At 60.4% G+C, this 25752-nt stretch overlaps 2 protein-coding genes across 2 annotated transcripts in view; both read left to right on the plus strand.

Annotated features, from left to right (window-relative positions):
- The first annotated feature begins 428 nt into the window (after window positions 1-428).
- On the plus strand, window positions 429-14745 carry PARP10 (poly(ADP-ribose) polymerase family member 10). Its single transcript, XM_038760082.1, is given in 14 exon segments — window positions 429-442; window positions 5846-5983; window positions 6125-6313; window positions 6455-6555; window positions 7355-7630; window positions 7767-7930; window positions 7932-8007; window positions 10156-10661; window positions 10764-10976; window positions 11545-11626; window positions 11853-12614; window positions 13402-13541; window positions 13838-14012; window positions 14100-14745. Coding segments are annotated over 14 exon segments (3180 nt in total). The 3' UTR covers window positions 14444-14745.
- A 10312-nt stretch (window positions 14746-25057) lies between these two features.
- Window positions 25058-25752, plus strand: part of PLEC (plectin) — an 80709-nt gene continuing 80014 nt past the window's right edge. The window contains exon 1 of the mRNA XM_038760674.1: window positions 25058-25208. The gene's annotated coding sequence lies outside the window, so the exon portion shown is untranslated. The remainder of the gene's footprint in view (window positions 25209-25752) is intronic.

Raw genomic sequence — 25752 nt, forward strand, 5'->3', positions numbered from 1 at the left:
ACTAAGCGCTTGGGAACAGCTGAGGTAACTGAGGCACAGAAAAGTGAAGTGACTTGCCCAAAGTCACACAGCTGACAAGTAGGGGAGCCGGGATTGGAACCCATGACCTCTGACTCCAAAGCCCGGGCTCTTTCCACCGAGCCACGCTGCTTCTCCTTCTAGACCGGGAGCCCGCCGTCGGGTGGGGACGGTCTCCATCGGTTGCCGAATTGTAGTTTCCAAGCGCTTAGCACAGCGCTCCGCACCCGGGAAGCGCTCAATAAATCCGATGGAATGGATGAAAGATCTAGGCTAGGAGGTGTCGATTTGGGAATCATCTGCCTAGAGATGGGAGCTGAAGCCACGGGAGCAAACGAGTTCTCCGAGGGAGTGGGTGGAGGTGGAAAATAGAAGGGGCCCCAGAAGTGAGCCTTGAAGGACGCCCAGGGATGGTGCGGGGGAGGTGAGAAGGAGCCGCCGAAGAGAAAGGAGAACCACGAAAGGAGGGCGGCACTGAAGCCCAGGTTAGGAAATATGTTAGAGAAGCGGCGGGGCTCAGTGGAAAGAGCCCGGCCTTTGGAGTCAGAGGTCGTGGGTTCAAATCCCGGCTCCGCCGCCTGTCAGCTGGGTGACTCTGGGCAAGCCGTTTCACTTCTCTGGGCCTCAGTTCCCTCATCTGTAAAATGGGAATGAAGGCCGTGAGCCCCACGTGGGACAACCTGGTCACTTTGTACCCCCCCAGCGCTTAGAACAGTGCTCGGCACATAGGAAGTGCTTAACAAACACCATTATCAGAGAAGCAGCGGAGCTCAGTGGAAAGGGCCGGGGCTCCGGAGTCAGAGGTCGTGGCCTCTAATCCCGCCCCCGCCACTTGTCAGCTGTGGGACTTTGGGCAAGCTGTTTCACTTCTCTGGGCCTCAGTTCCCTCATCTGTAAAATGGGGACGAAGGCCGTGAGCCCCACGTGGGACAACCTGGTCACTTTGTACCCCCCCAGCGCTTAGAACAGTGCTCGGCACATAGGAAGTGTTTAACAAATAGCATTATCAGAGAAGCAGCGGGGCTCAGTGGAAAGGGCCGGGGCTCCGGAGTCAGAGGTCGTGGGCTCCAATCCCGCCCCCGCCACTTGTCAGCTGTGGGACTTTGGGCAAGCCGTTTCACTTCTCTGGGCTTCAGTTCCCTCATCTGTAAAATGGGGACGAAGGCCGTGAGCCCCACGTGGGACAACCTGATCACTTTGTACCCCCTCCAACAGCGCTTAGAACAGTGCTCGGCACATAGGAAGTGCTTAACAAACACCATTATCAGAGAAGCAGCGGGGCTCAGTGGAAAGGGCCGGGGCTCCGGAGTCAGAGGTCGTGGGCTCTAATCCCGCCCCCGCCACTTGTCAGCTGTGGGACTTTGGGCAAGCCGTTTCACTTCTCTGGGCCTCAGTTCCCTCATCTGTAAAATGGGAATGAAGGCCGTGAGCCCCACGTGGGACAACCTGGTCACTTTGTATGCTCCTCAGTGCTTAGAACAGTGCTCGGTGTGAGCCCACTGTTGGGTAGGGACCGTCTCTAGATGTTGCCAACTTGTACTTCCCAAGCGCTTAGTACAGTGCTCTGCACACAGTAAGAGCTCAATAAATATGATTGATTGATTGATTTGTATGCCCCCCAGCGCTTAGAACAGTGCTCGGCACATAGGAAGTGCTTAACAAATACCATTATCAGAGAAGAAGTGTGGCTCAGTGGAAGGAGCTGAGGCTCGGGAGTCAGAGGTCGTGGGTTCTAATCCTGCCCCCACCACTTGTCAGCTGTGTGACTTTGGGCAAGCCGTTTCACTTCTCTGGGCCTCGGTTCCCTCATCTGTAAAATGGGATGAAGACTGTGAGCCCCACGTGGGACAACCTGATCATTTTGTTTGCCCCCCAGCGCTTAGAACAGTGCTCGGCACATAGGAAGTGCTTAACAAATACCATTATTAGAGAAGCAGCGTGGCTCAGTGGAAAGGGCAGGGGCTCGGGAGTCAGAGGTCGTGGGTTCTAATCCCACCCCCGCCACTTGTCAGCTGTGGGACTTTGGGCAAGCCGTTTCACTTCTCTGGGCCTCAGTTCCCTCATCTGCAAAATGGGGGTGAAGACCGTGAGCCCCACATGGGACAACCTGATCGCTTTGTATGCTCCTCAGTGCTTAGAACAGTGCTCGGTGTGAGCCCACTGTTGGGTAGGGACCGTCTCTAGATGTTGCCAACTTGTACTTCCCAAGCGCTTAGTACAGTGCTCTGCACACAGTAAGCGCTCAATAAATACGATTGATTGATTGATTGATTGATTTGTATGCCCCCCAGCGCTTAGAACAGTGCTCAGCACATAGGAAGTGCTTAACAAATACCATTATCAGAGAAGTAGCATGGCTCAGTGGAAAGGGCCGGGGCTCCGGAGTCAGAGGTTGTGGGTTCTAATCCCGCCCCTGCCACTTGTCAGCTGTGGGACTTTGGGCAAGCCGTTTCACTTCTCTGGGCCTCGGTTCCCTCATCTGTAAAATGGGATGAAGACTGTGAGCCCCACGTGGGACAACCTGATCATTTTGTTTGCCCCCCAGCGCTTAGAACAGTGTTTGGCACATAGGAAGTGCTTAACTAATACCATTATTAGAGAAGCAGCGTGGCTCAGTGGAAAGGGCTGGGGCTCGGGAGTCAGAGGTCGTGGGTTCTAATCCCACCCCCGCCACTTGTCAGCTGTGGGACTTTGGGCAAGCCGTTTCACTTCTCTGGGCCTCGGTTCCCTCATCTGTAAAATGGGATGAAGACTGTGAGCCCCACGTGGGACAACCTGATCATTTTGTTTGCCCCCCAGTGCTTAGAACAGTGCTCGGCACATAGGAAGTGCTTAACAAATACCACTATCAGAGAAGCAGCGTGGCTCAGTGGAAAGGGCCGGGGCTCGGGAGTCAGAGGTCGTGGGTTCTAATCCCACCCCCGCCACTTGTCAGCTGTGGGACTTTGGGCAAGCCGTTTCACTTCTCTGGGCCTCGGTTACCTCATCTGTAAAATGGGATGAAGACTGTGAGCCCCACGTGGGACAACCTGATCATTTTGTTTGCCCCCCCAGCGCTTAGAACAGTGTTCGGCACATAGGAAGTGCTTAACAAATACCACTATCAGAGAAGCAGAATGGGTCAGTGGAAAGGGCCGGGGCTCGGGAGTCAGAGGTCGTGGGTTCTAATGTCGCCTCCGCCCCTGATCAGCTGCGTGACCTTGGGCAAGTCACTTCACTTCTCTGGGCCTCCATTTAGGAACCGGTAGAAAAATCCTTTTCTAAAGACCCGAAGCTCCTCCTCTGGACTGTGAGCTCCTTGTGGGCAGGGGACTTCCCAAGCGCTTAGTCCAGTGTTCTGCACACAGTAAGCGCTCAAGCTACAATTCTATTTTGTTCTGACGATTTTGACACCTGTTTGCATGTTTTGTTGTGTTGTCTGTCTCCCCCTTCTCGACCGTGAGCCCGCTGTTGGGTAGGGACCGTCTCTAGATGTGGCCGACTTGTCCTTCCCAAGCGCTTAGCGCAGTGCTCTGCACACAGGAACCGCTCAATAAATACGAATGAATGAATGCATGCCTCGGTTCCCTCGTCTGTAAAATGGGGATGAAGCCTGTGAGTCACCACCGTGGGACCACCTGATGACCTTGGATCTCCCCCAGCGCTTAGAACAGCGCTGGGCACGTAGGCAGCGCTTCACAAAAACCGTCGTCCGAGAAGCAGCGTGGAAGGAGCCCGGCCGTGGGAGGCAGAGGTCGTGGGTTCGAATTCGGCCCCGCCCCCAGCCGTTTGTCCCTACGTCGCCAGGCCCCGCCCCTTCCACCAGGGGTCGCCCTCTCCCTCAGGCCCCGCCCCTTTCCATCAGGCCCCGCCCCCATCCGTCTGTCCCTGCGTCATCAGGCCCCGCCCCTCCCCCAGGGACGCCCCTCCGTCAGGCCCCGCCCCTTCCCCGCAGGCCCAACCCCTTCCTATCAATCCCCGCCCCTTCCCCCTCAGGCCCCGCCCCTGCCGGCTGCCCCTACGTCATCAGGTCCCTCCCGGCCTCCGGCCCCGCCCCCTCCCCCCGGCTCCCCCGCCTCCCCTAGGGCCCCGCCCCTTCCCATCAAGCCCCGCCCCCACCCGGCTGCCGCTACGTCGTCAGGCCCCCTTCCCCTCAGGCCCCGCCCCGTCCCCTCAGGCCCCTCCCCCAGCCGACTGCCCCTACGTCATCAGGCCCCGCCCCTTCCCCCCCTCAGGCCGCCCCCCAGTCGCCTGTCCGTCCGTCCGTCCTCAGGCCCCGCCCCTTCCCCCTCAGGCCCCGCCCCAACCGGCTGCCCCGCGGCATCAGGCCCCGCCCCCCTACTAGAGGCCCCGCCCCGCCCATCAGGCCCCGCCTCCGGCCCCCTCCCCGGGCCCCGCCCCTTCACCCCTCCGGCCCCGCCCCCTCCGTCCGTCCGCCCGCCCTCAGGCCCCGCCCCTTCTCCCCTCCGGCCTCGCCCGCCCTCGGGCCCCGCCCCTTCTCCCCTCCGGCCCCGCCCCCATCCGCCTGTCCGTCCGTCCGTCAGCCTTCAGGCCCCGCCCCATCACCCCCCGGGCCCCGCCCCTTCTCCCCTCCGGCCCCGCCCCCTCCGTCCGCCCGTCCGCCTTCGGGCCCCGCCCCTTCTCCTCTCCGGCCCCGCCCCCAGCCGTCTGTCAGTCCTCCCTCCCTCGGGCCCCGCCCCTTCTCCCCTCGGGCCCCGCCCCCTCCGTCCGTCCGCCCTCAGGCCCCGCCCCTTCTCCCCTCCGGCCCCGCCCCCTTCGCCCGTCCGCCCGCCCTCGGGCCCCGCCCCCTTCTCCCCTCGGGCCCCGCCCCCAGCCGTCCGTCCGTCCGCCCGCCCTCGGGCCCCGCCCCCTTCTCCCCTCGGGCCCCGCCCCCAGCCGCCCGTCCGTCCGCCCGCCCGCCGTCGGGCCCCGCCCCCAGGCCCCCCGCGAGTCCCCGCCCCCGCTCCCCCCGGCCCCCCGCCCCGCTCCCCCCGTCCCCTCCCCCCGCCCCCCCTCGGCCCCCCCCCGGCCCCTCCTCCGCCTCCCCGGCGGGGTTTCGGTTTCACTTGCGGGGCCGTCGGGGGCCTCGGGGCCGTCGATGTCTGGGCGGGAGGTGACGGCGGGGCCGGGGCCGGGGCCGGGGCCGGAGGAGGAGGAGGAGGAGGAGGAGCAGGGGCCCGGGCCCCCTTGGCTGGACAGCGGGCGGCCCGGGCCGGGCCTCCTCCCCGCCCGCCCACCCCACGGTCAGTAATAACAATAATAATAATAATAATGATGCTGGCATTTGTTAAGCGCTTACTACGTGCAAAGCACCGTTCTAAGCGCTGGGGGGGGGGGGGGATACAAGGTGATCAGGTTGTCCCACGGGGGGCTCACAGTCTTCGCCCCCATTTTCCAGATGAGGGAACTGAGGCCCAGAGAAGTGAAGTGACTCGCCCAAAGCCACCCAGCTGACAAGTGGCGGAGCCGGGATTTGGACCCCTGCCCTCTGACTCCAAAGCCCGGGCTCTTTCCACTGAGCCACGCTGCTTCTCTAGCTGGTCAGTCTGTCAGTCTGACTGTCAGTCGGTCGGTCGGTCGGTCGGTCGGTCAGTCAGTCCGTCCGTCCCCCGGACGGCCCCGGCCCGGCCCGCCCGCGGCGCCAACCGCCCCATCCCTCGCCTCCCGGCCCGCCTCGCCGCTGCCTCCTCTCCCCCCCGCTCCGGTGCCCTCCGTGCCAACCGCCGCCTGCCCCCCTCACCCGGCCTGGCTCCCCTCTGCCTTCCCCAGCCCCTCCAGTGCCCTCTGGGCCAACCGCCGCCTGCCCCCCTCCCCCAGCCCCGGCCTGGCTCCCCGCTGCCTCCCCCAGACCCTCCGGTGCCCGCTGGACCAACCGCCGCCTGCCCCCCTCACCCGGCCTGGCTCCCCGCTGCCTCCTCTCCCAGACCCTCCAGTGCCCGCTGGACCAACTGCTACTTGCTTCCCATTGCCTCCCCCAAACCCTCCAGTACCCACTGGGCCAACCGCCGCTTGCCCTCCAGCCGCGGCCTGGCTCCTTGCTGCCTCTCCCAGGCCCTCTGATGCCCGCTGGGCCAACCGCCACTTGCCCCCCAGCCCTGGCCTGACTCCCCACTCCCTCCTCTCCCAGACCCTTCGGTGCCCGCTGGACCACCTGCTACTTGCTTCCCATTGCCTTCCCCAAACCATTCGGTGCCCACTGGACCACCTGCTACTTGCTTCCCATTGCCTTCCCCAAACCCTCCAGTGCCCACTGGGCCAACTGCCGCTTGCCCTCCAGCCCCGGCCTGGCTCCTTGCTGCCTCCCCCAGACCCTCCGGTGCCCGCTGGGCCAACCGCCTTTTGCCCTCCAGCCCCAGCCTGACTCCTTGCTGCCTCTCCCGGGCCCTCCGATGCCCGCTGGACCAACCTCCGCTTGCCCCCCTCACCCAGCCTGGCTCCCCGCTGCCACCTCTCCCAGACCCTTCGATGCCCACTGCATCAACCACTGCTTGCTCCCCGTTGCCTCCCCCAAACCCTCCGATGCCCGCTGGGCCAACCACCGCTTCCCCTCCAGCCCCGGCCTGGCTCCCTGCTGCCTCTCCCAGGCCCTCTGATGCCCACTGGGCCAACCGCCGCTTGCCCCCTCACCCAGCCTGGCTCCCCGCTGCCTCCCCCAGCCCCACTTCCCCTGCCAGGCTGGGGAGGGCAGGAGGGGAGCCGGGCCGGTTTAGGGGGAGCCAAACTGAAGCGGGGGGCCATGCCAGGCAGGCAGGCAGCAGGAAACCAGGCCTGTCTCCTCTAGTCGCTAGAAGCAGCGTGGCATAGTGGCGAGAGCCCGGGCCCAGTAGGCGGAAGGACCTGGGTTCTAATGCGAGAAGCAGCGTGGCTCAGTGGAAAGAGCCCGGGCTTTGGAGTCAGAGGTCGTGGGTTCAAATCCTGGCTCCGCCGCTTGTCAGCTGGGTGACTTTGGGCGAGTCACTTCACTTCTCTGGGCCTCAGTTCCCTCATCTGGAAAATGGGGATGAAGACTGTGAGCCCCCCGTGGGACAAACTGATCACCTTGCAACCTCCCCGGCGCTTAGAACAGTGCTTTGCACATAGTAAGCCCTTAATAAATGCCATTATTATTATTATTAATGCCAGCTCCGCCACACGTCCGCTGTCTGGCCTTGGGCAAGACACTCTAGTCCTCCGGGCCTCAGTTACCTCATCTGTAAAACGGGGATCAAGAGCCTTGAACCCCATGTGGGACTGCATCCAACCTCGTAGCTACCCCAGTGTCTAGAACGGTGCTTGGCACGTAGTAAGCACTCGACAAGTACCATTATTATGGTGATGATGATGATTCTCCTCTAACCCATCCCCTCCCGTCCTCCAGGTGCGGCCCATGTGCCGTCCCGCGCCGACCACGTTCCGCGGGGCGGCCCCCTGGTCCTGGGCCCCGGCGGCCCCCGAGACCCGCGGTGGCTGCTGCTGCGGGGGCTGAAGCCTGGCACCGCGCCCGACCTGCTGGAGCTGTACGTGGAGACCCTCCTGGGCGCGGGCAGAGCGGAGCCCGGGCACGACGGGCGGGACCACGAGCCCTGCACCATCTTCCCCGGCCCTCGCCCCGGCCAGGCCTTGGTGCAGCTGGCCTTCCCGCTGTTGGACACGGGTAAGGGGTGCCTTGGGCGGGGCAGACAGGAAGGTGCCAACTTGTACTTCCCAAGCGCTTAGTACGGCGCTCCGTAAATACGATCGGTGGGACGGGGGCACGTCCTCCTCGCCCCTGACTCTCTCCTCCCCTCCAGAGCTGGAGGATCTGGTGGCGCGGGCGAGCCAGAGACCCCTGGAAGGTGCCACGGTGACAGTGGCCTGGGTGCCCCGGCCCCAGGCGGTGCGGGTACGGCTGCTGGACGGGGGCCCCCTCGACTTGGAGCTGTTGGAACTCTATTTCGAGAGCCCACGACGCAGTGGGGGGTGGCGTCCTGGAGGGCCTGCGGGCACTGCCCGGGCAGCAGGGCGTCGTCATCGCCTTCCAGCACTGGAATGGTGAGCGGGAGAAGGTGGGAAAGAAGGCAGGGGACGGGGGGGTGGGGTGGGGGTTTCATTCCCATCACTCGCCCCCGTCTCCCCGCAGATTAGCAGACTGAGACTGAGCCCTCCCCATCCCCCCCCGCCTCACCTCCTTCCCCTCCCCACAGCACCTGTATATATGTATATATGTTTGTACGGATTTATTACTCTATTTTATTTGTACATATATAATAATAATAATAATAATAATAATGGCATTTGTTAAGCGCTTACTATGTGCAAACCACTGTTCTAAGCACTGGCGGGGGGGGTACAAGATGATCAGATTGTCCCACATGGGGCTCACAGTCTTCATCCCCATTTTCCAGATGAGGTAACTGCGGCCCAGAGAAGTGAAGTGACTTGCCCAAAGTCACACCGCTGACAAGTGGCAGAGCTGGGATTCGAACCCATGACCTCTGACTCCCAAGCCTGTGCCCTTTCCATTGAGCCACGCTGCATTTATCCTGTTTAAACAGGATATTTATCCTGTTTATTTTATTTTGTGAATATGTTTTGTTTTGTTGTCTGGCTCCCCCTTCTAGACCGTGAGCCCGCTGTTGGGTAGGGACCGTCTCTAGATGTTGCCTACTTGGACTTCATTCATTCATTCACTCATTCATACAAGCTAATCGGGTCAGGCACAGTCCCTGTCGCACAGAGGGCTCACGTATTTATAAATAAATAAATAAATAAATAAATAAATCGTATTTATTGAGCACTTACTGTGTGCAGAGCACTGTGCTAAGCGCTTGGGAAGTCCAAGTTGGCAACATATAGAGACGGTCCCCACCCAACAGCGGGCTCACGGTCTAGAGGGGGGAGACAGAGAACAAAGCAAAACATATTAACAAAATAAAATAAATAGAATAAATATGTACAAGTAAAATAAGTAAATCGAGTAATAAATACCTACAAACATATATACAGGTGCTGTGGGGAAGGGAAGGAGGTGAGGCGGGGGGGATGGGGAGGGGGAGGAGGGGGCTCAGTCTGGGAAGGCCTCCTGGAGGAGGTACTTCCCAAGCGCTTAGTACGGTGCTCTGCACACAGGAAGCGCTCAATAAATACGATTGAATGAATGAATGAAAGACTGTGAGCCCTCTGTGCGACAGGGACTGTGCCTGACCCGATTAGCTTGTATCTGCTCCAGCGCTTAAAACGATGCCTGGCACAGAGTAAGCGCTTAACGAATAGCACGATCATCATTCGTTCATTCAGTCGTATCTATTGAGCGCTTACTGTGTGCAGAGCACTGGACTAAGCGCTTGGAAACTACAATTGGGCAACCTATAGAGGCGGTCCCTACCCAACAACGGGCTCGTTGTTATCATTATCCTTATTAGTAATAATATCATCATCATCATCATCATCATCAATCGTATTTATTGAGTGCTTACTGTCTGCAGAGCACTGTACTAAGCACTTGGGAAGTACAAGTTTGCAACATATAGAGACTTATTTATTTATTTATTTATTTAGACTGTGAGCCCACTGTTGGGTAGGGACTGTCTCTATATGTTGCCAATCTGTACTTCCCAAGCGCTTAGTCCAGTGCTCTGCACATAGTAAGCGCTCAATAAATACGATTGATGATGATGATTTATTTATTTTACTTGTACATAGCTATTCTATTTATTTTATTTCGTTAGTATGTTTGGTTTTGTTCTCTGTCTCCCCCTTTTAGACTGTGAGCCCACTGTTGGGTAGGGACTGTCTCTATATGTTGCCAATCTGTACTTCCCAAGCGCTTAGTCCAGTGCTCTGCACATAGTAAGCGCTCAATAAATACGATTGATGATGATGATGATGATGACGGTCCCTACCCAACAGTGGGCTCACAGTCTAAAAGATAAGAACGAGAGGCACCACGGCAGCCCCTGGTGTGAGCTCTGAGCCCGCAGCCTTGGTTCCCCTCCGCGTCCTCGTCCTCCAAGACCCCCTGCAGCCGCTCTCCCAGCGTTTAACGATTTAGCGTTTAAGCGCTTAGTACAGTGCTCTGCACATAGTAAGCGCTCAATAAATACGATTGATTGATTGATTGATTTAACGCAGTGTTCCGCACGCGGTAAGCGCGCGACAAATACGGTTGACTGACCGACCGACGGCTTCCCCTCCCCACAGTGGCGGAGCGAGTGCTGCAGAAGAGTCACCGGCTCCAGGGCTCAGAGCTGGGCGTGACCCCCCACTATGACTTTCTGGAGCCCGGTGATAAGGACAGAGGCCCGGAGACTCAGGAGAGCGGACCGGTGGAACCGGGGGACTCGGACCTCGGGGGACGGGGGGCCCCGGGGAGCCCGGCTGCCGTTGGGGCCCTGGAACCGGTGGACGTGTTGCTGCCCCCGGAGACTCCGGAGTCCGTGGGTCCCAAGGGGCCCCCCGCCAGCCCAGCTGGGGCCCTTTCGGAGCGCCTGACCGCGGCCCAGCCGGAGCCCCTGCCTCCGGGAGCGCCCATGGGGCCGGGGGGTGATGCGGTGGGCCCCGAGGAGCCCGTGGAGCCGGGGGAGGCCCTGGTGCCCATGGAGCCGGGTGCCCTGCGCTATCTGCAGCTCCATCACCAGGAGCTGCTCACCGGCCTCCAGGATGTCGTCCTCTGCCCGCTCGATGCCTCTGACGTCGCTGGCTTCCGGGTAAGGGACTCCCTGGCCGTCCCCTCCCTCTCCCACCGCCCCTTCCCGTCCGCCCCCGTTTCCATTCACCCTCGTTCCCCCACCCCGGCTCTGCCCTCCCAGCTCAGCGGAGAACCCCAAGCGTGCCAGGCGGCGGCGGAGTTCCTGCAGAGCCTGCTGGGCAGCATCGGGTGCCAGACGCTGCCCCTGACCCTTCCGGGCAGCGCCCGGTTCTTGCTGAGCGCCGAGGGCCAGACCCTTCTGCGGGACCTGGAGGTCCGTTTTCAGTGCGCCATCGGGACCGAGCGGCTGACCTGGGGCCCCCCGGACGCTGAGGTACGGACCCTCCGGCCCTTGATTCCCCTCCGCTCAAGGCCTCTGAATCCCGCGCCCCGTGATCTCCCGCTCTCCATTAGTCCTGATGCCTTAGTGGGCGGGGGCCCACCCCCTGAACCTCTGTAGGGGAACCCCACCCCCCAGGGCCTCCAGACCTCAACATCACTAGCCCCAGTCGGATTATTTTGGATTGGGTGGGGCTGGGTAGGGGGAGTGGGGTGGGAGAGGGGACGGAGGGCCCAGGCCCGTAAAAGAGTGGCTCAGAGATTCATTCAATCGTATTTATTGAGTGCTTACTCAATAAGTGCATGCAGAGCGCTGTACTAAGTGCTTGGGAAGTGCGAAAGTTGGCAACATACAGAGACGGTCCCTCCCCAACACCGGGCTCACAGTCTAGAAGACGGGCTCACGGTCTAGAAGATGGCATGCCGGACAGGGAGACGTGAACCACAGGCCCCTCCCGCCCCAGGGACTCCAAGGGGCTTGCTCGGCGGGCCCGGGTTGGGGGCAAGGACGCCGTGGCAACTGGGCACCCCGCCGCTGAGCCCTACCTCCATTGAATTCACAGCCGGAGCCTCCGGAGCTACCCCTCGGCCGGACCCCGGATGGTCTGCCCCGGGACGCCGACGCCGGGGCTGCCGACAGCTTGGGTACTGGAAAGTGTGGAGGGGGTTGGCGGGGAGAGAAGACCAGAGCTGCCACCTTCCCCGTCCCCATCCCCGCCTTTCCCGGTGCCCCGACCCCCAACTTCTCCACGCTTCCCCACGCCTCTCCCTAGTCGCCAACCGACCACCCTTTCCTCCTCCGTGTCCCTCTTCCCACCCCCCTCTTCTCCCTCTTGTCCCTCTTCCTCCTCCCCTCCTGCCGTCTGTCCAGAGGAGATCAAGGCCCTGCTGGTCGCCCTGGAAGGACCGGAGGAGGAGGAGGAGGAGCCCCTTCCCAATCAGCCCCCGCGGTGGGCGGCGAAGCCGGAGCTGGAGGAGAATCTGGAGGAGGAGCTGTACCGAGCAGATCGGTCCCAGGAGCAGTTGGCACCCCCGGGCTGGGGGGCTTGGGGAGAAGAGGAGGAGGAGGAGGATGGGGAGGCCGAAGACGAGGCAGCGGAGGGGGCCCTGGCGGAGGCCAGGCAACGGTCCCTGGCCTCGTTTCGGAGAGAGCAGAACCTGGACGAGGAGGCGGCCCTGCTCCTAGCCCTGCAGCGCTCCCTGGACCTACGGGAGCCGGAGCAGGAGGATTTGCAGCGGGCCCTGGCCCTCTCCCTTTTGGAGGTGAGGGGCGCGGAGCGGGACCCCGCCCTGGGACGGCTCATCGTCCACGTTGCCTTCGAGCGGGACCCGGCGGAGCTGGAGGCGGCGCTGGAGGAGGCCCTGAAGGCCCACCTGAGCGAGGAGATCGTGGTGGGCCTGGAGCTGCAGGCACTGCCCGGGGGGCTCCTGGCCTGCCTGGAGCGGGACTATGGGGTCAGCGTCACCCTGAGCGGGGACGTGGCCACCCTCCGCGGCTTCGGCCCGCATCCCGCCCGTGCCGCCCGCCGCCTCGCCGCCCATCTGGGGCTCGATCTGCCCCGGGCCTTGGCGCGGACACAGAGCCGGGATGCCCCCTGCCCATCCCCGGTCCCGAGGTCCGCCAGTCCCCCAGGTGAGTCACTTCCCGGGAGAGAAGATACGGGCGTCGGGACAGCTGGGCCAACGTGGCCCTCGTGGGTGGAGCACGGTTCTCATCCCGGCTCCACCACATAGTAATAATAATGATGGCATCTATTACGCGCTTACTACGTGCAAAGCACTGTTCTAAGCGCTGAGGAGGTTACAAGGTGATCAGGTTGTCCCCCGGGGGGCTCACAGTCTTCACCCCCATTTTCCAGATGAGGGAACTGAGGCCCAGAGAAGTGAAGTGACTCGCCCAAAGTCACACGGCTGGCAAGTGGCGGAGCTGGGATTCGAACCCACGACCTCTGACTCCAGAGCCCGGGCTCTTTCCATCCACATGTGGCTGCTTCCCACATGTGGCTGAGCCACATCATCACCATCAATCGTATTTATTGAGCGCTTACCGTGTGCAGAGCACTGGACTAAGCGCTTGGGAAGTACAAATTGGCAACATATAGAGACAGTCCCTACCCAACATTGGGCTCACAGCCACATGTCTGCTGTGCGACCTTGGGCAAGTCACTTCTCTTCTCCGGGCCTCAGTCCCCTCATCTGTGAAACGGGGACGAAGGGTGTGAGGCCCACGTGGGTCAGGGAGCGTGTTCGATCGGATTGACTTGAATCTACCCCAGTGCTTAGAACGGTGCCTGGCACCGTTTAACGAGTAGCGTCGTCCTTAAAACGGACCTCAGAGAAAGTCTCCCGGAGCAGAGTTTGCGGGGTGGTTAAAACCAGGGCCCGGGGGCTCCCTTTTCTGTCGTGCCTCCTACTTCTAGCTGGGCTGCTGCTCCCGGCGGACGTAGGAGAAGAGGAGGTGAGGCTGGAGCCGCTGGAAGAGAGTGGGGAGGAATTCCAGAAGATAATCCGGGATTTCTATGGTTCACTGGACGACGCCCACGAGATCCGCGTCGTAAAGGTGAACGCAAGCCCCCGTTTCCGTTCTGAGTTCCCCCGTCCCCACCCCGCCTCTCCCTCCTCCGTTTGGTACCCGTTCCTAGTTGCCCCTCTGTCCCCTGTCCCGTCCCGCCCCCACCCCAGCATCCTGGGAAGCGTGGCTCGCTCCGGCTGCGTGGCGATGCCGGCGTGTCCTGCGGGCTGGGGATTCCCTAGGCCTCAGTGTCGGCCCGGGCCGGGGCCCGGGATGCCGCGGGGGCTGCGGCCGGGCGAGCCGCTCCGGGGTGGGGTGACCCGCCCGCCGTCCGGCCTCCCCAGGTGGAGCGCCTGCTGCACCCCCTCCTGCAACGCCAGTACGAGCTGCAGCGGCAGCGGCTGGAGCGGCTGTGCCCGCGCCGGCCCGTGGAGCGGACGCTGTACCACGGCACCTCGGCCCAGGCCGTGCCCGAGATCTGCCTGCACGGGTTCAGCCGCAACTTCTGCGGGCTCCACGGTGAGGGGGGGCCCGGGGGGCCGGTTGAGGGGGGCGGTGGCGGGGAGCTGGGCGGGGGCTCTGACCGCCCCCCCTTCCCTCCCCCAGCGGCTCTGTACGGGCAGGGCGTGTACTTCGCGGCCCAGGCGGGCCTCTCCGTTCAAGACCAGTATTCGCCCTGCGACGCTCGGGGATACAAGGCCGTGTTTGTGGCCCGGGTTCTGACGGGCGAGTACACGGCGGGCAAAGCGGGGCTCCGCGCCCCGCCGCTGCGCCAGGGGCCGGGGAGCGCTCCCCTGCGCTACGACAGCGTGGTCGACTGCCCCCGGCAACCCTCCATCTTCGTCATCTTCCACGACACGCAGGCAGTGCCCGCCTTCCTCATCACCTGCCAGCGGCGGCCTTCCCCGGCTTCGGGCCCGGCGGTCCCCGGAGCGGACCCTGCTCCTTAGGCGCCTCCCTGGGCCGGCCGCCCCCACGGGCCCGAGCCCCTCTGGGGAGCCTCCGGTGGGATTGGGAATGGGGGCAGAGGATTCCCAGGACGGCTGGGGGGGACGGGGCCGGCGGCTGAGCCAGCGTTACCCCGTGCAGAGCACTGTGCTAAACACGTGGGAGAGTCCGCCGGAACAAGAAACAGACACGTTCCCGGCCCGCACCGGGCTTACGGTCTTGAGGCGGGCATTAAGATAAGTAAATTCCAGATCCGTACGTAAGCGGCCGTGGGGCTTGGAGGGGGCTTGAGAAGCAGCGTGGCTCGGTGGAAAGAGCCCGGGGTTGCGGGTTCGAATCCCAGCTCTGCCGACTGTCAACTGTGTGACTTTGGGCCAGTCACTTCACTGCTCGGGGCCTCGGTTCCCTCATCTGGAAGATGGGGATGAAGATCGTGAGCCCTCCCGTGGGTCAGCCTGATCTCCTTGTAACCTCCCCAGCGCTTAGAACGGTGCTTGGCACATAGTAAGTGCTTAATAAATGCCATCGTTATTATTATTATTGGATACAGGGAGCATCTCAGCGTGACGCAGAAGAGGGTGTGGGAAGAGGCAAGGAGGGCTTCATCGGGGAATAATAATCATAGTGGTAATGCTGATGGCATTTGGAAAGCGCTTCCTATGTGCCAAGCACCGTTCTAAGCGCTGGGGGAGAAACAAGGTTAGCAGCTTGTCCCAGGTGGGGCTCACGGTCTTCATCCCCATTTTCCAGACGAGGTGACCGAGGCCCGGAGAAGTGAAGCGACCCGCCCGAGGCCACTCAGCCGAGGAGCGGCAGAGCCGGGCTTAGGACCCACGGACTCCGACTCCCAAAGCAGCGTGGCTCAGTGGAAAGAGCCCGGACTTTGGAGTCAGAGGTCGTGGGTTCGAATCCCGGCTCCGCCAACTGTCAGCTGGGTGACCTTGGGCCAGTCACTTCACTTCTCTGGGCCTCAGTCACCTCATCTGTAAAATGGGGATGAAGACTGTGAGCCCCCCGTGGGGCAACCTGATCAGCTTGTAACCTCCCCAGCGCTTAGAGCGGTGCTTTGCACATAGTAAGCACTTAATAAACGCCATCATCATCATCAAAGCCTGGGCTCTTTCCACTGAGCCACGCTGCTTCTGGGTGGTGACGCCCCCCCCCCCCCGCCCCCCCATCTGCTTGAGGGGTCCTGGGACCAAGATGGGAGACTCGATGGGAGTCAAGTGATGCCTCACTTGACTAAAACGAGCCCCTGATTCATTCAATCGTATTTATTGAGCGCTTACTTTGGCAGAGCACTGTACTAAGCGCTTGGGAAGTACAAGTTGGCAACATATAGAGACGGGGTCTACCCAACAGTGGGCTCACAGGCTAGAAATTGGCTCATGGGGGGCTGGGAGTTGGAGGCTGAGGGTTTGGGGGTTACTCCCCAAAGTGAAAACACCTCCCTGTAGGCCATCAAATCAATCAATCGTATTTACTGAGCGCTTACTGTGTGCAGAGCACTGTACTAAGCGCTTCGGAAGTCCAAGTTGGCAACATATAGAGACAGTCCGTACCCAACAGTGGGCTCACAGGCTAGAAGTTGGCTTGTGGGGGGCTGGGAGTTGGGGGCTGAGGGTTTGGGGGTTACTCCCCAAAGTGAAAACACCTCCCTGTAGGCCATCAAATCAATCAATCGTATTTATTGAGTGCTTACTGTGTGCAGAGCACGGTACTAAGCGCTTGGGAAGTACAAGTTGGCAACATATAGAGACAGTCCCTACCCACCAGGGAGCTCATGCCCCCAAGGGGACAGCAGAGACCTCCTCCCCTTCCCTCTGCGGTAGAAGAGTCCAGTCCATTATTCAGGGCTATTTACTGAGCGCTTACCAAGTGCCGGAACCCCCTAGAGCTCCCCAAGCCTCCTGGCTAATCATCAATCGTATTTATTGAGCGCTTACTATGTGCAGAGCACTGTACTAAGCGCTTGCACTGTACTAAGCGCTTGCACTTAAGGCTAATGAGGGTACATCATCATCATCATCAATCATATTTATTGAGCGCTTACTATGTGCAGAGCACTGTACTAAGCGCTTGGGAAGTACAAATCGGCAACATAGAGAGACAGTCCCTACCCAGCAGTGGGCTCACAGTCTAGAAGGGGGTGACAGAGAACAAAACCAAACATACTAACAAAATAAAATAATAAAATAAAATAAAATACCTCAAGATACACCCCTGAGGACGACAAACAGTTAGGCGACAGCTGCCCCCGTAACGCATCCCTGCCCTGCCTGCGTTTCTGTCGTTTCAATAAATTCCTCTCTCACCGATAATCGTGATATTTGTCTAACGCCGGGGTGGAAACAGTACGATCCGGTCAGGCACAGCCCCTGGATCACCTAGGGCGCAAAGTCGAAGGGGAAGGGAGGACGGGTATTGAATCTCTTTTACAGACGAGGGAAGGGGGACACGGAGGACTTTAATAATAATAATAATGTGGGTATTTGTTCGTTCATTTATTCAATCGTATTTATTGAGCGCTTACTGTGTGCACAGCACCGTACTAGGCGCTTGGGAAGTACAAGTTGGTAACATATAGAGACGGTCCCTACCCAATAGTGGGCTCACAGTCTAGAAGGGGGAGACGCACAACAAAACAACACATATTAACAAAATAAAATCAATAGAATAGTAAATATGTGCTGATAGAGTAATAAATCTGTTCAAACGTATATCCAGGTGCTGCGGGGAGGGGAAGGAGGTAAGGCGGGGGGGGGGGGGGATGGGGAGCGCTTACTATGTGCCAAGCACTGTTCTAAGCGCTGGGGAGGACACAAGGTAATCAAGGCTGTCCCACGTGGGGCTCACAGTCTTAATCCCCATTTTACAGATGAGGAAACTGAGGCCCAGAGAGGTTAAGCGGCTTGCCCAAAGTCACATGGCTGACAAGTGGCTGGGATTAGAACCCATGACCTCTGACTCCCAAGCCTGTTCTCCTTTCACTGAGCCACGCCGCATTAAGACAATCGATCAATCGACAGTCAACAAACGACAATCGAGTGCTCTGCACACAGTAAGCGCTCAATAAATACGATTGATTGATTGATCAATCGGTTGTATATTCAATTCAGTCGTATTTATCGAGCGCTTACCGTGTGCAGAGCAGAGTATATATTGAGCGCTTACTGTACTAAGCACCTGGGAGAGTACAATTTAACAGCTGGCAGCACGTTCCCTGCCCACAGAGAGCTTACGGTCTAGAGGGGGAAACAGACATTAATATAAATCATCGCAGATATGTATTTTTGGGCCGTGGGGTTGAGGGTGGGGTGGGTATAGGGTGAAGTTAAATGACTCGCCCACGGTCACACGGCAGGCAAGCGGCAGAGCCAGATTTAAACCCCAGTCTCCTGGTCCTGGGCTCACCCTCAGCTCCGCGGGACTAGCCATAATTTAATAACTCTTTCTCCCTCCCCCGTTCACCCACCAACCTCTAAGCTCCTTGTGGGCAGGGAACTCAACTACCAGCTCTGTTATACTTGCCCAAGCGCTTAGTACAGTGCTCTGCCCACAGTAAGTGCTCAGTAAATACCAACGATTGATGAGGCCACTGCTGTTACTGATGAAACTCGCTGCACTTTCAACTGGCTCCGGGCATTTCACGAAACCTCCTCGGCCCTGATGGTGAGCCCACTGTTGGGTAGGGACCGTCTCTATACGTTGCCATCTTGTACTTCCCAAGCGCTTAGTACAGTGCTCTGCACACAGTAAGCGCTCAGTAAAGATCTGGGTTCTAATCCCAGCCCGGCTACTTGTCTGCTGGATGACTTTGGGGGGCATCACTTCCCTGCCCTGGGCCTCAGTTTCCTCATCTGTCCAATGGGGGTGAGGACTGTGAGGCCTATGTGGGACAGGGACTCTGTCCAAGCCTGATACTCTTTTGATCTACCCCAGCGCTTAATAAAGCACCTGGCACCTACCATTTCAAATCAATCAATTAATAAATAGCATTAAAAAACCAAACGGATGTAGCCTTGGTCCTTATTGATGCCCTTCAGTCTTCATCCCCATTTGACAGATGAGGGAACTGAGGCCCGGAGAAGCGAAGGACTGTGCCCTTCCTTCTCCCCCTTTTAGACTGTGAGCCCACTGTTAGGTAGGGACTGTCTCTCTATGTTGCCAACTTGTACTTCCCAAGCGCTTAGTACGGTGCCCTGCACACAGTAAGCGCTCAATAAATACGATTGATTGATTGATTGATTAAATACGATTGAATGAATGAATGATGGCCTTCCCCCCACCTGCCGGGCTGGGTTCTGCCTGTCTTCTCCTCTCCTTCTTTCTGTGCCCGGAGACGGGGCACTGGCTGCTGAACAGAGAGCACCGTCCCGGTTCCCGAAGGTATCGGCTCAAGCCCTCTCTCCAATCAATCGTTCAATCGTATTTATTGAGTGCTTACTGTGCGCAGAGCCTGGGAGAGTAGGACACAACCATATATCCGACACATTCCCTGCCCACAGCGAGCTCACAGTCTAGAGGGGGCAGACAGACGTCAATATAAATGAATAAATCGCAGATGTGTACATAAAGGCTGTGGGGTGGAGGGTTGTGAAGAAGAGGAGCAAGTCGGGGGATGCAGAAGAGGGGGGAGAGAAGGAAATGAGGGCTTAGGGAAGGCCTCTCGGAGGAGACGTACCTTCAATACGGCACTGAAGGTAGGGAGAGTAATTGTCCGTTGGATATGAAGAGGGAGGACTTTTCAGGCCAGAGGCAATTTGTGGGCAAGAGGTCAGCTGCGAGATCAAAGTACAGTGAGTTGGACTTAGAGGAGCAAAGAGTGTGGGTTAGGTGGTAGTAGGAGATTAGTCAGGCAAGGTGGGAGTCGGGGGGCGGGAGGGGGCAAGTCCCCAGCCAACTTTTTTAAAAAAATTCACTCATTCATTCATATTTATTGAGCGCTTACTGTGTGCACAGCACTGTACTAAGCGCTTGGGAAGTCGGCAACATCTAGAGACGGTCCCTACCACTCAACAGCGGGCTCACAGTCTAGAAGGGGGAGACAGACAACAAAACATATTAACAAAATCAAATAAACAGAATAGTAAATATGTACAGGTGAAATAAATAGAGTAATAAATACGTACAAACATATATGCAGGTGCTGTGGGGAGGGGAAGGAGGTAAGGTATAAGCGCTTACTACGTGCCAAGCACTGTACCAAATGCTGGGTAGATACAAGCTCGGACACAGTCCTTGTCCCACCTGAGGCTCACAGTCGTAATCCCTTATTTTACAGAAGAGGGAACTGAGGCCCAGAGAGGTGAAGTGACTTGGCCAAGGTCGCCCGGCGCACGAGCGAAGGAGCCGGAATCAAAAACGCAGGTCCTTCGGATTCCCAGGCCCATGCTCTCTCCACCTTGGCACGGCGCTTCTCGAGTCTGACAGCCCCCCGGGCACAGGTTAGAGAAGTAGAGTGGTTAGAGAAGCAGCGTGGCTCAGTGGAGAGAGCTCGGGTGTCAGAGGTCGTGGGTTCTAATCCCGCTCTGCCACTTAATAACAATAATAATAATAATGATGGCATTTTTTAAGCACTTACTATGTGCAAAGCACTGTTCTAAGCACTGGGGTGGGGGGTACAAGATGATCAGATTGTCCCACATGGGGCTCACAGTCTCCCCCCCTATTTTCCAGATGAGGTAACTGAGGCCCAGAGAAGTGAAGTGACTTGCCCGAAGTCACCCAGCTGACAAGCGGCGGAGCCGGGATTGGAACCCATGACCTCGGGCTCCCAAGCCCGGGCTCTTTCCACCGAGCCACGCTGTCAGCTGGGCGACTTTGGGCATCTGCCTCATCTGTCAAATGGGGATGAAGTCTGCGAGCCCCATGTGGGGCAGCCTTGGATAATAATAGCGATGACATTTATTAAGCGCTTACTATGGTCAAAGCACTGTTCTAAACGCTAGGGAGACCTCGGGGGGCTCACAGTCTTCATCCCCATTTTACAGATGAGATAACTGAGGCCCAGAGAAGTGAAGTGACTTGCCCAAAGTCGCCCAGCGGGCACTTGGCAGAGCCGGGGTTTGAACCGCTGCCCTCTGACTCCAAAGGCCGGGCTCTTGCCACTGACCCACGGTGGAGCCTTGGATCTCCCCCCAGGGCTCAGAACAGTGCTTGGCCGAGGGTCAGCGCTTACCAAATACCGTTATTATTCATGGACTGTCTGTCCTGTTGCCGTCGTCGGTGTGATTTCGGGTCTGCAGCCGGTTGTGGAGTCGGAGGCTGTGGCGGGGTGGACAGGGGACTCCCCTGCCGTAGTCCAGTGCTCTGCACATAGTAAGCGCTCAATAAATACCGCTAATCTCCTCCCCGTACCTCGCTCTCGCCTGTCCTGCCATCGACCCCCGGCCCACGTCATCCCCCGGGCCTGGAATGCCCCCATTCCCTCTGCCCCTCCGCCAAGCTCGCTCTCTTCCTCCCTTCAAGGCCCTGCTGAGAGCTCACCTCCTCCAGGAGGCCTTCCCAGACTGAGCCCCTTCCTTCCTCTCCCCCTCGTCCCCCTCTCCATCCCCCCCATCTTACCTCCTTCCCTTCCCCACAGCACCCGTATATATGTATATATGGTTGTACATATTTATTACTCTATTTATTTATTTATTTATTTTACTTGTACATTTCTATCCTATTTATTTTATTTTGTTGGTATGTTCGGTTCTGTTCCCTGTCTCCCCCTTTTAGACTGTGAGCCCACTGTTGGGTAGGGACTGTCTCTATGTGTTGCCAATTTGTACTTCCCAAGCGCTTAGTCCAGTGCTCTGCACATAGTAAGCGCTCAATAAATACAATTGATTGATTGATTGATAGGGGACACCCCTGTCGTTGTTTGCCGGGGGTCAGGGTGGAGAGGGGCCTCCCCTGTCGTTGTTTGCCGGGGGGTCGGGCGGCGGGCCTTCCTGGGTCCCGGGGGGAGCCGTGGTGTCTGTCCGGTGTCTGTCCGGTGTCCGTCCGGTGTCCGGCGGCGGCGGAGGGCCGGGCCCCGGTCGGTCCCTCGGTGAGGCCCGGGTCCCGCCGCCCCCCACCCCCGTGGAGGCGGAGCTCCGGCCGCACACACCCTGCGTGGCCCGCCCTCCCGGACCCGCCGCCGGGCTGCAGCCGCCCGCAGCGCAGCGCAGCGTACCGCGCAGCATCTTACCGCACCGCGCCAGGCACGTACCGCGGCCCCAGGAGGGGTCCGGGGGGCCCGGGGGGTCCGGGGGGTCCCGGGGGAGGTGGGCACCAAGCCGGCGGCATCCCCTGCCCGGCCCTCGGCCGCCACTGCGGAGACTGCGGGACGCGGCGGGCGGGGCCGGAGCGGGGACATCACACGGGGACAGCGCCCGGGACGGGACGGGACGGGACGGGCCGCACGGAGGGGACGGCCGAGAGGGACACGGGGGGGAAGGAGGGGACGGCAGGGGGACAGCAGGGGGACACGGGGGAGGAGAGCAGGGGGACACGGGGGGAGGAGGGGACAGCAGGGGGACAGCAGGGGACACGGGGCAGAGAGCAAAGGGACACGGGGGGAAGGAGGGGACAGCAGGGGGACACGGGGGAGAGAGCAGGGGGCAGCAGGGGGACACGGGGGGGAGAGCAGGGGGACACGGGGGGAGGAGGGGACAGCAGGGGACGCAGGGCAGAGAGGAAAGGGACACGGGGGGAAGGAGGGGACAGCAGGGGGACAAGGGGCGAAGGAGGGGACAGCAGGGGGACACGGCGGGGGGAAGGAGGGGAAGACAGGGGGACAACAGAGGGACACGGGGAAGAGCACGGGGGACCCGGGGGGGGGAAGGAGGGGACAGCAGAGGGACACGGGGGCGGAGAGCAGAGGGACGGGAGGGGAGGGCAGAGGGACCCGCGGGGGGGGGGGAGGAGGGGAGGGCAGGGGGACAGTCCGACATGGGCACACTGGGTGGCTCCCTCCAGGACAGGGGCCAGAGTCGGGGCTGGGGGCAGGCCTGGGGGCGGGCCTGGGGGCGCTGCTCCCCCGTTGGACTCCGTACGTTACGGGCCCCGGGCTGCCCGGCTGGCCGGGGCTAGCCCTGCCGGCCCCTGAAACACGGATGCCATTGTGCCAGGCCGCTGCCCCGGCCGTCCCCTTTCCTCAAGCTGCCCGCTGCCCCCCGCTCCTCTCCGCCCCCGCGGACAATTGGCCCATTGAGGTGCCCTCCGTCTGGGCCCGCACGGCCCCGGGCCGCTGGCAGGGCTCCCCGGCTCGGGGCACCGACCCGCTGGCAGGGCTCCCCGGGGGCAGGGCACCGACCCGCTGGCAGGGCTCCCCGGGGGCAGGGCACCGACCCGCTGGCAGGGCTCCCCGGGGGCAGGGCACCGACCCGCTGGCAGGGCTCCCCGGGTCGGGGCACCGACCCTTCCCGCTCCGGGCCCCTCTCCAGGACGAGATGATGGGTGGGCTGTGCCAAGGGGCCAAGGCCCGGGCCCTCCGGGGGCCCGTTTTCAGCCGTCCCCTCCGCAGGTCGGGGCTGGCTCTGTGCGGGGCAGGGTTGCCGCATCCTAGGGCCAAGTGTGTGAGCTTGTGTGTGTGTGATGTGTGGGGAGGGGGTTCTACTCTGGCTGGGTTCAGGCCCCCGGGACTCTTTCCAGCCCTCCCTAAGGATTTCCCCCCCTTCCTTGGTCCTACTGAAGTCTTATGTAAGGGAGTGGGCCCAACTGTGCGCTGTCCCATGCGTAGGCCTGAGGGATGTGTGTGTGTGTGTGTGTGTGTGTGTGTGTGTGTGATGTGTGGGGAGGGGGTTCTACTGTGGCTGGGTTCAGGCCCCCTTGCCTCTTTCCAGCCCTCCCTAAGGATCCCCCCCCTTCCTTGGTCCTACTGAAGTCTTATGTAAGGGAGTGGGCCCAACTGTGCGCTGTCCCATGCGTAGGCCTGAGGGATGTGTGTGTGTGTGTGTGTGTGTGTGTGTGTGTGTGTGTTGTGTGGGGAGGGGGTTCTACTGTGGCTGGGTTCAGGCCCCCTTGCCTCTTTCCAGCCCTCCCTAAGGATTCCCCCTCTTCCTTGGTCCTACTGAAGTCTTATGTAAGGGAGTGGGCCCAACTGTGCGCTGTCCCATGCGTAGGCCTGAGGGATGTGTGTGTGTGTGTGTGTGTGTGTGTGTGTGTGTGTGTGTGATGTGTGGGGAGGGGGTTCTACTGTGGCTGGGTTCAGGCCCCCTTGCCTCTTTCCAGCCCTCCCTAAGGATTCCCCCCCTTCCTTGGTCCTACTGCTGTCTTATGTAAGGGAGTGGGCACAACTGTGCTATGTCCCATGCGTAGGCCTGAGGGATGTGTGAGTGTGTGTGTGTGTGTGTGTTTGTGTGTGTGTGTGTGAGATGTGTGGGGAGGGGGTTCTACTCTGGCTGGGTTCAGGCCCCCTTGCCTCTTTCCAGCCCTCCCTAAGGATTCCCCCCCCTCTTCCTTGGTCCTCCTGCGGTCTTATGTAAGGGAGTGGGCACAACTGTGCGCTGTCCCATGCGTAGGCCTGAGAGATGTGTTTGTGTGTGTGTGTGTGTGCTTGGGGTGATGGGTGTTTGTGTGCATGTTCTGAGGCGATATGTGTGTGTGCGCTTGAGGTGATGGGTGTGTGTGTAGGCGTGCTCTGAGGTGATGCGTATGTGTGCTTGAGGTGATGTGTATATGTGTCTCTGATGTGTGTGCGTGCGTGTGTGTGTGTGTGTGTGTGTGCCTGAGGTGATGGGTGTATATGTGTCTGTGTCTGCACACGTTAAGGTGATAGGTACGTTTGCGTGTGTGCCTGAGGTGGTGTGTGTGTGTGCCTGTGGTGATGGGTGTATGTGTGTGCACACCTTGAGGTGAGAGGTACGTGTGTGTGCCTGAGGTGATGTATGTGTGAGTGTGTGCCTGAGGTGATGGGTGTACGTGTGTATGTGTGTGCATACCTTAAGGTGGGAGGTACGTGTGTGTGCCTGAGGTGATGGGTGTATGTGTGTATGTGTTTGCATACCTTAAGGTGGGAGATACGTGTGTGTGCCTGAGGTGATGGGGGTGTGTGTGTGTGTGTGTGCCCCTGAGGCGATGGATGTGTGTGTGTGTGTGTGTGTGTGCGCGCGCGCCCGAGGTGAGGGATATGTGTGTGCGTGCCTGAGGTGATGGGTGGGTGTCTGAGGTGATGAGTGTGCATGTGAGTGTGTGTGTGTGCCTGAAGTGATTCATTCATTCATTCATTCATTCAATCGTACTTATTGAGCGCTTCCCGGGTGCGGAGCACTGTACTAAGCGCTTGGGAAGTCCAAGTGGGCCACAGATAGGGACGGTCCCTACCCAACGACGGTCTAGAAGGCGGGGGGGGGGGGGGACGGGACGGGACGGACAACAAGCCCAAACCAAACCGGGGGACAGGTGAGGCGGGGGGCGGAGGGGGGGATGGGCTCCCGGACTGACGCTCTCCTCTGTCTGTCCGTCCCTCTCCCGCTCTGTCCCCGCAGGCGGCCATGTCGGGGGAAGAGGCCGAGGCCCGGGGCTCGCCGGAGGACGGCTCCGGAGGAGCAGGAGGGGAAGGAGCAGGAGCAGGAGGAGAAGCAGGAGGAGCAGCCCCCGCCGCCTCCTGCTCCTGCTCCTCCTCCGCCTCCTCGTCCTGCTCCTCCTGCTCCTCCTCCCCGCCTCCGCCGCCCCCCGGGGACACCCTGCCCTGGAACCTGGGCAAGCCTCAGCTGAGCAGGCGTCGCGTGAGGCAGGGCCCCGGGGCCCACGACGCCGTCCTCGACCCCGCCGACCGCGCCGTCATCCGCATCGCAGGTACCCACCCGCGGGGGCGGGGGGAGAGGGAGAAAGGATAAAGGCCCGGGGGAGCCGCCCACTGCGCAGCCGCGACGGACGGGGAAGGGGAGGGGGCGGGGGGGAGCGGGGGCGGCCGGCCAATCACCGCCGCCGCTTCGGGGCACGCCCACCGGGCGCACAAGCCACGCCCCCTCACATTGCGGGACACGCCCGCCTCTCAGACCACGCCCTCCCCACCACAAGCCACGCCCACCTCTCAGGTCCCTTCCATTCCCGATGCAAGCCACGCCCACCTCTCAGGCCACGCCCCTTCCCGCTGCAAGCCACGCCCAACTCGCAGGGCACTCCCCGTCTCGCGGCGGCCCACGCCCACCACTCAGGCCACGCCCCTTATCGCCACAGGCCACGCCACTTCATCATCATCATCATCAATCGTATTTATTGAGCGCTTACTGTGTGCAGAGCACTGGACTAAGCGCTTGGGAAGGACAAGTTGGCAACACATAGAGACGGTCCCTACCCAACAGTGGGCTCACAGTCTAAAAGGGGGAGGCGGAGAACG

This window comes from Tachyglossus aculeatus, chromosome 18, assembly GCF_015852505.1.
Source record: "Tachyglossus aculeatus isolate mTacAcu1 chromosome 18, mTacAcu1.pri, whole genome shotgun sequence".
NCBI lineage: Eukaryota > Metazoa > Chordata > Mammalia > Monotremata > Tachyglossidae > Tachyglossus > Tachyglossus aculeatus.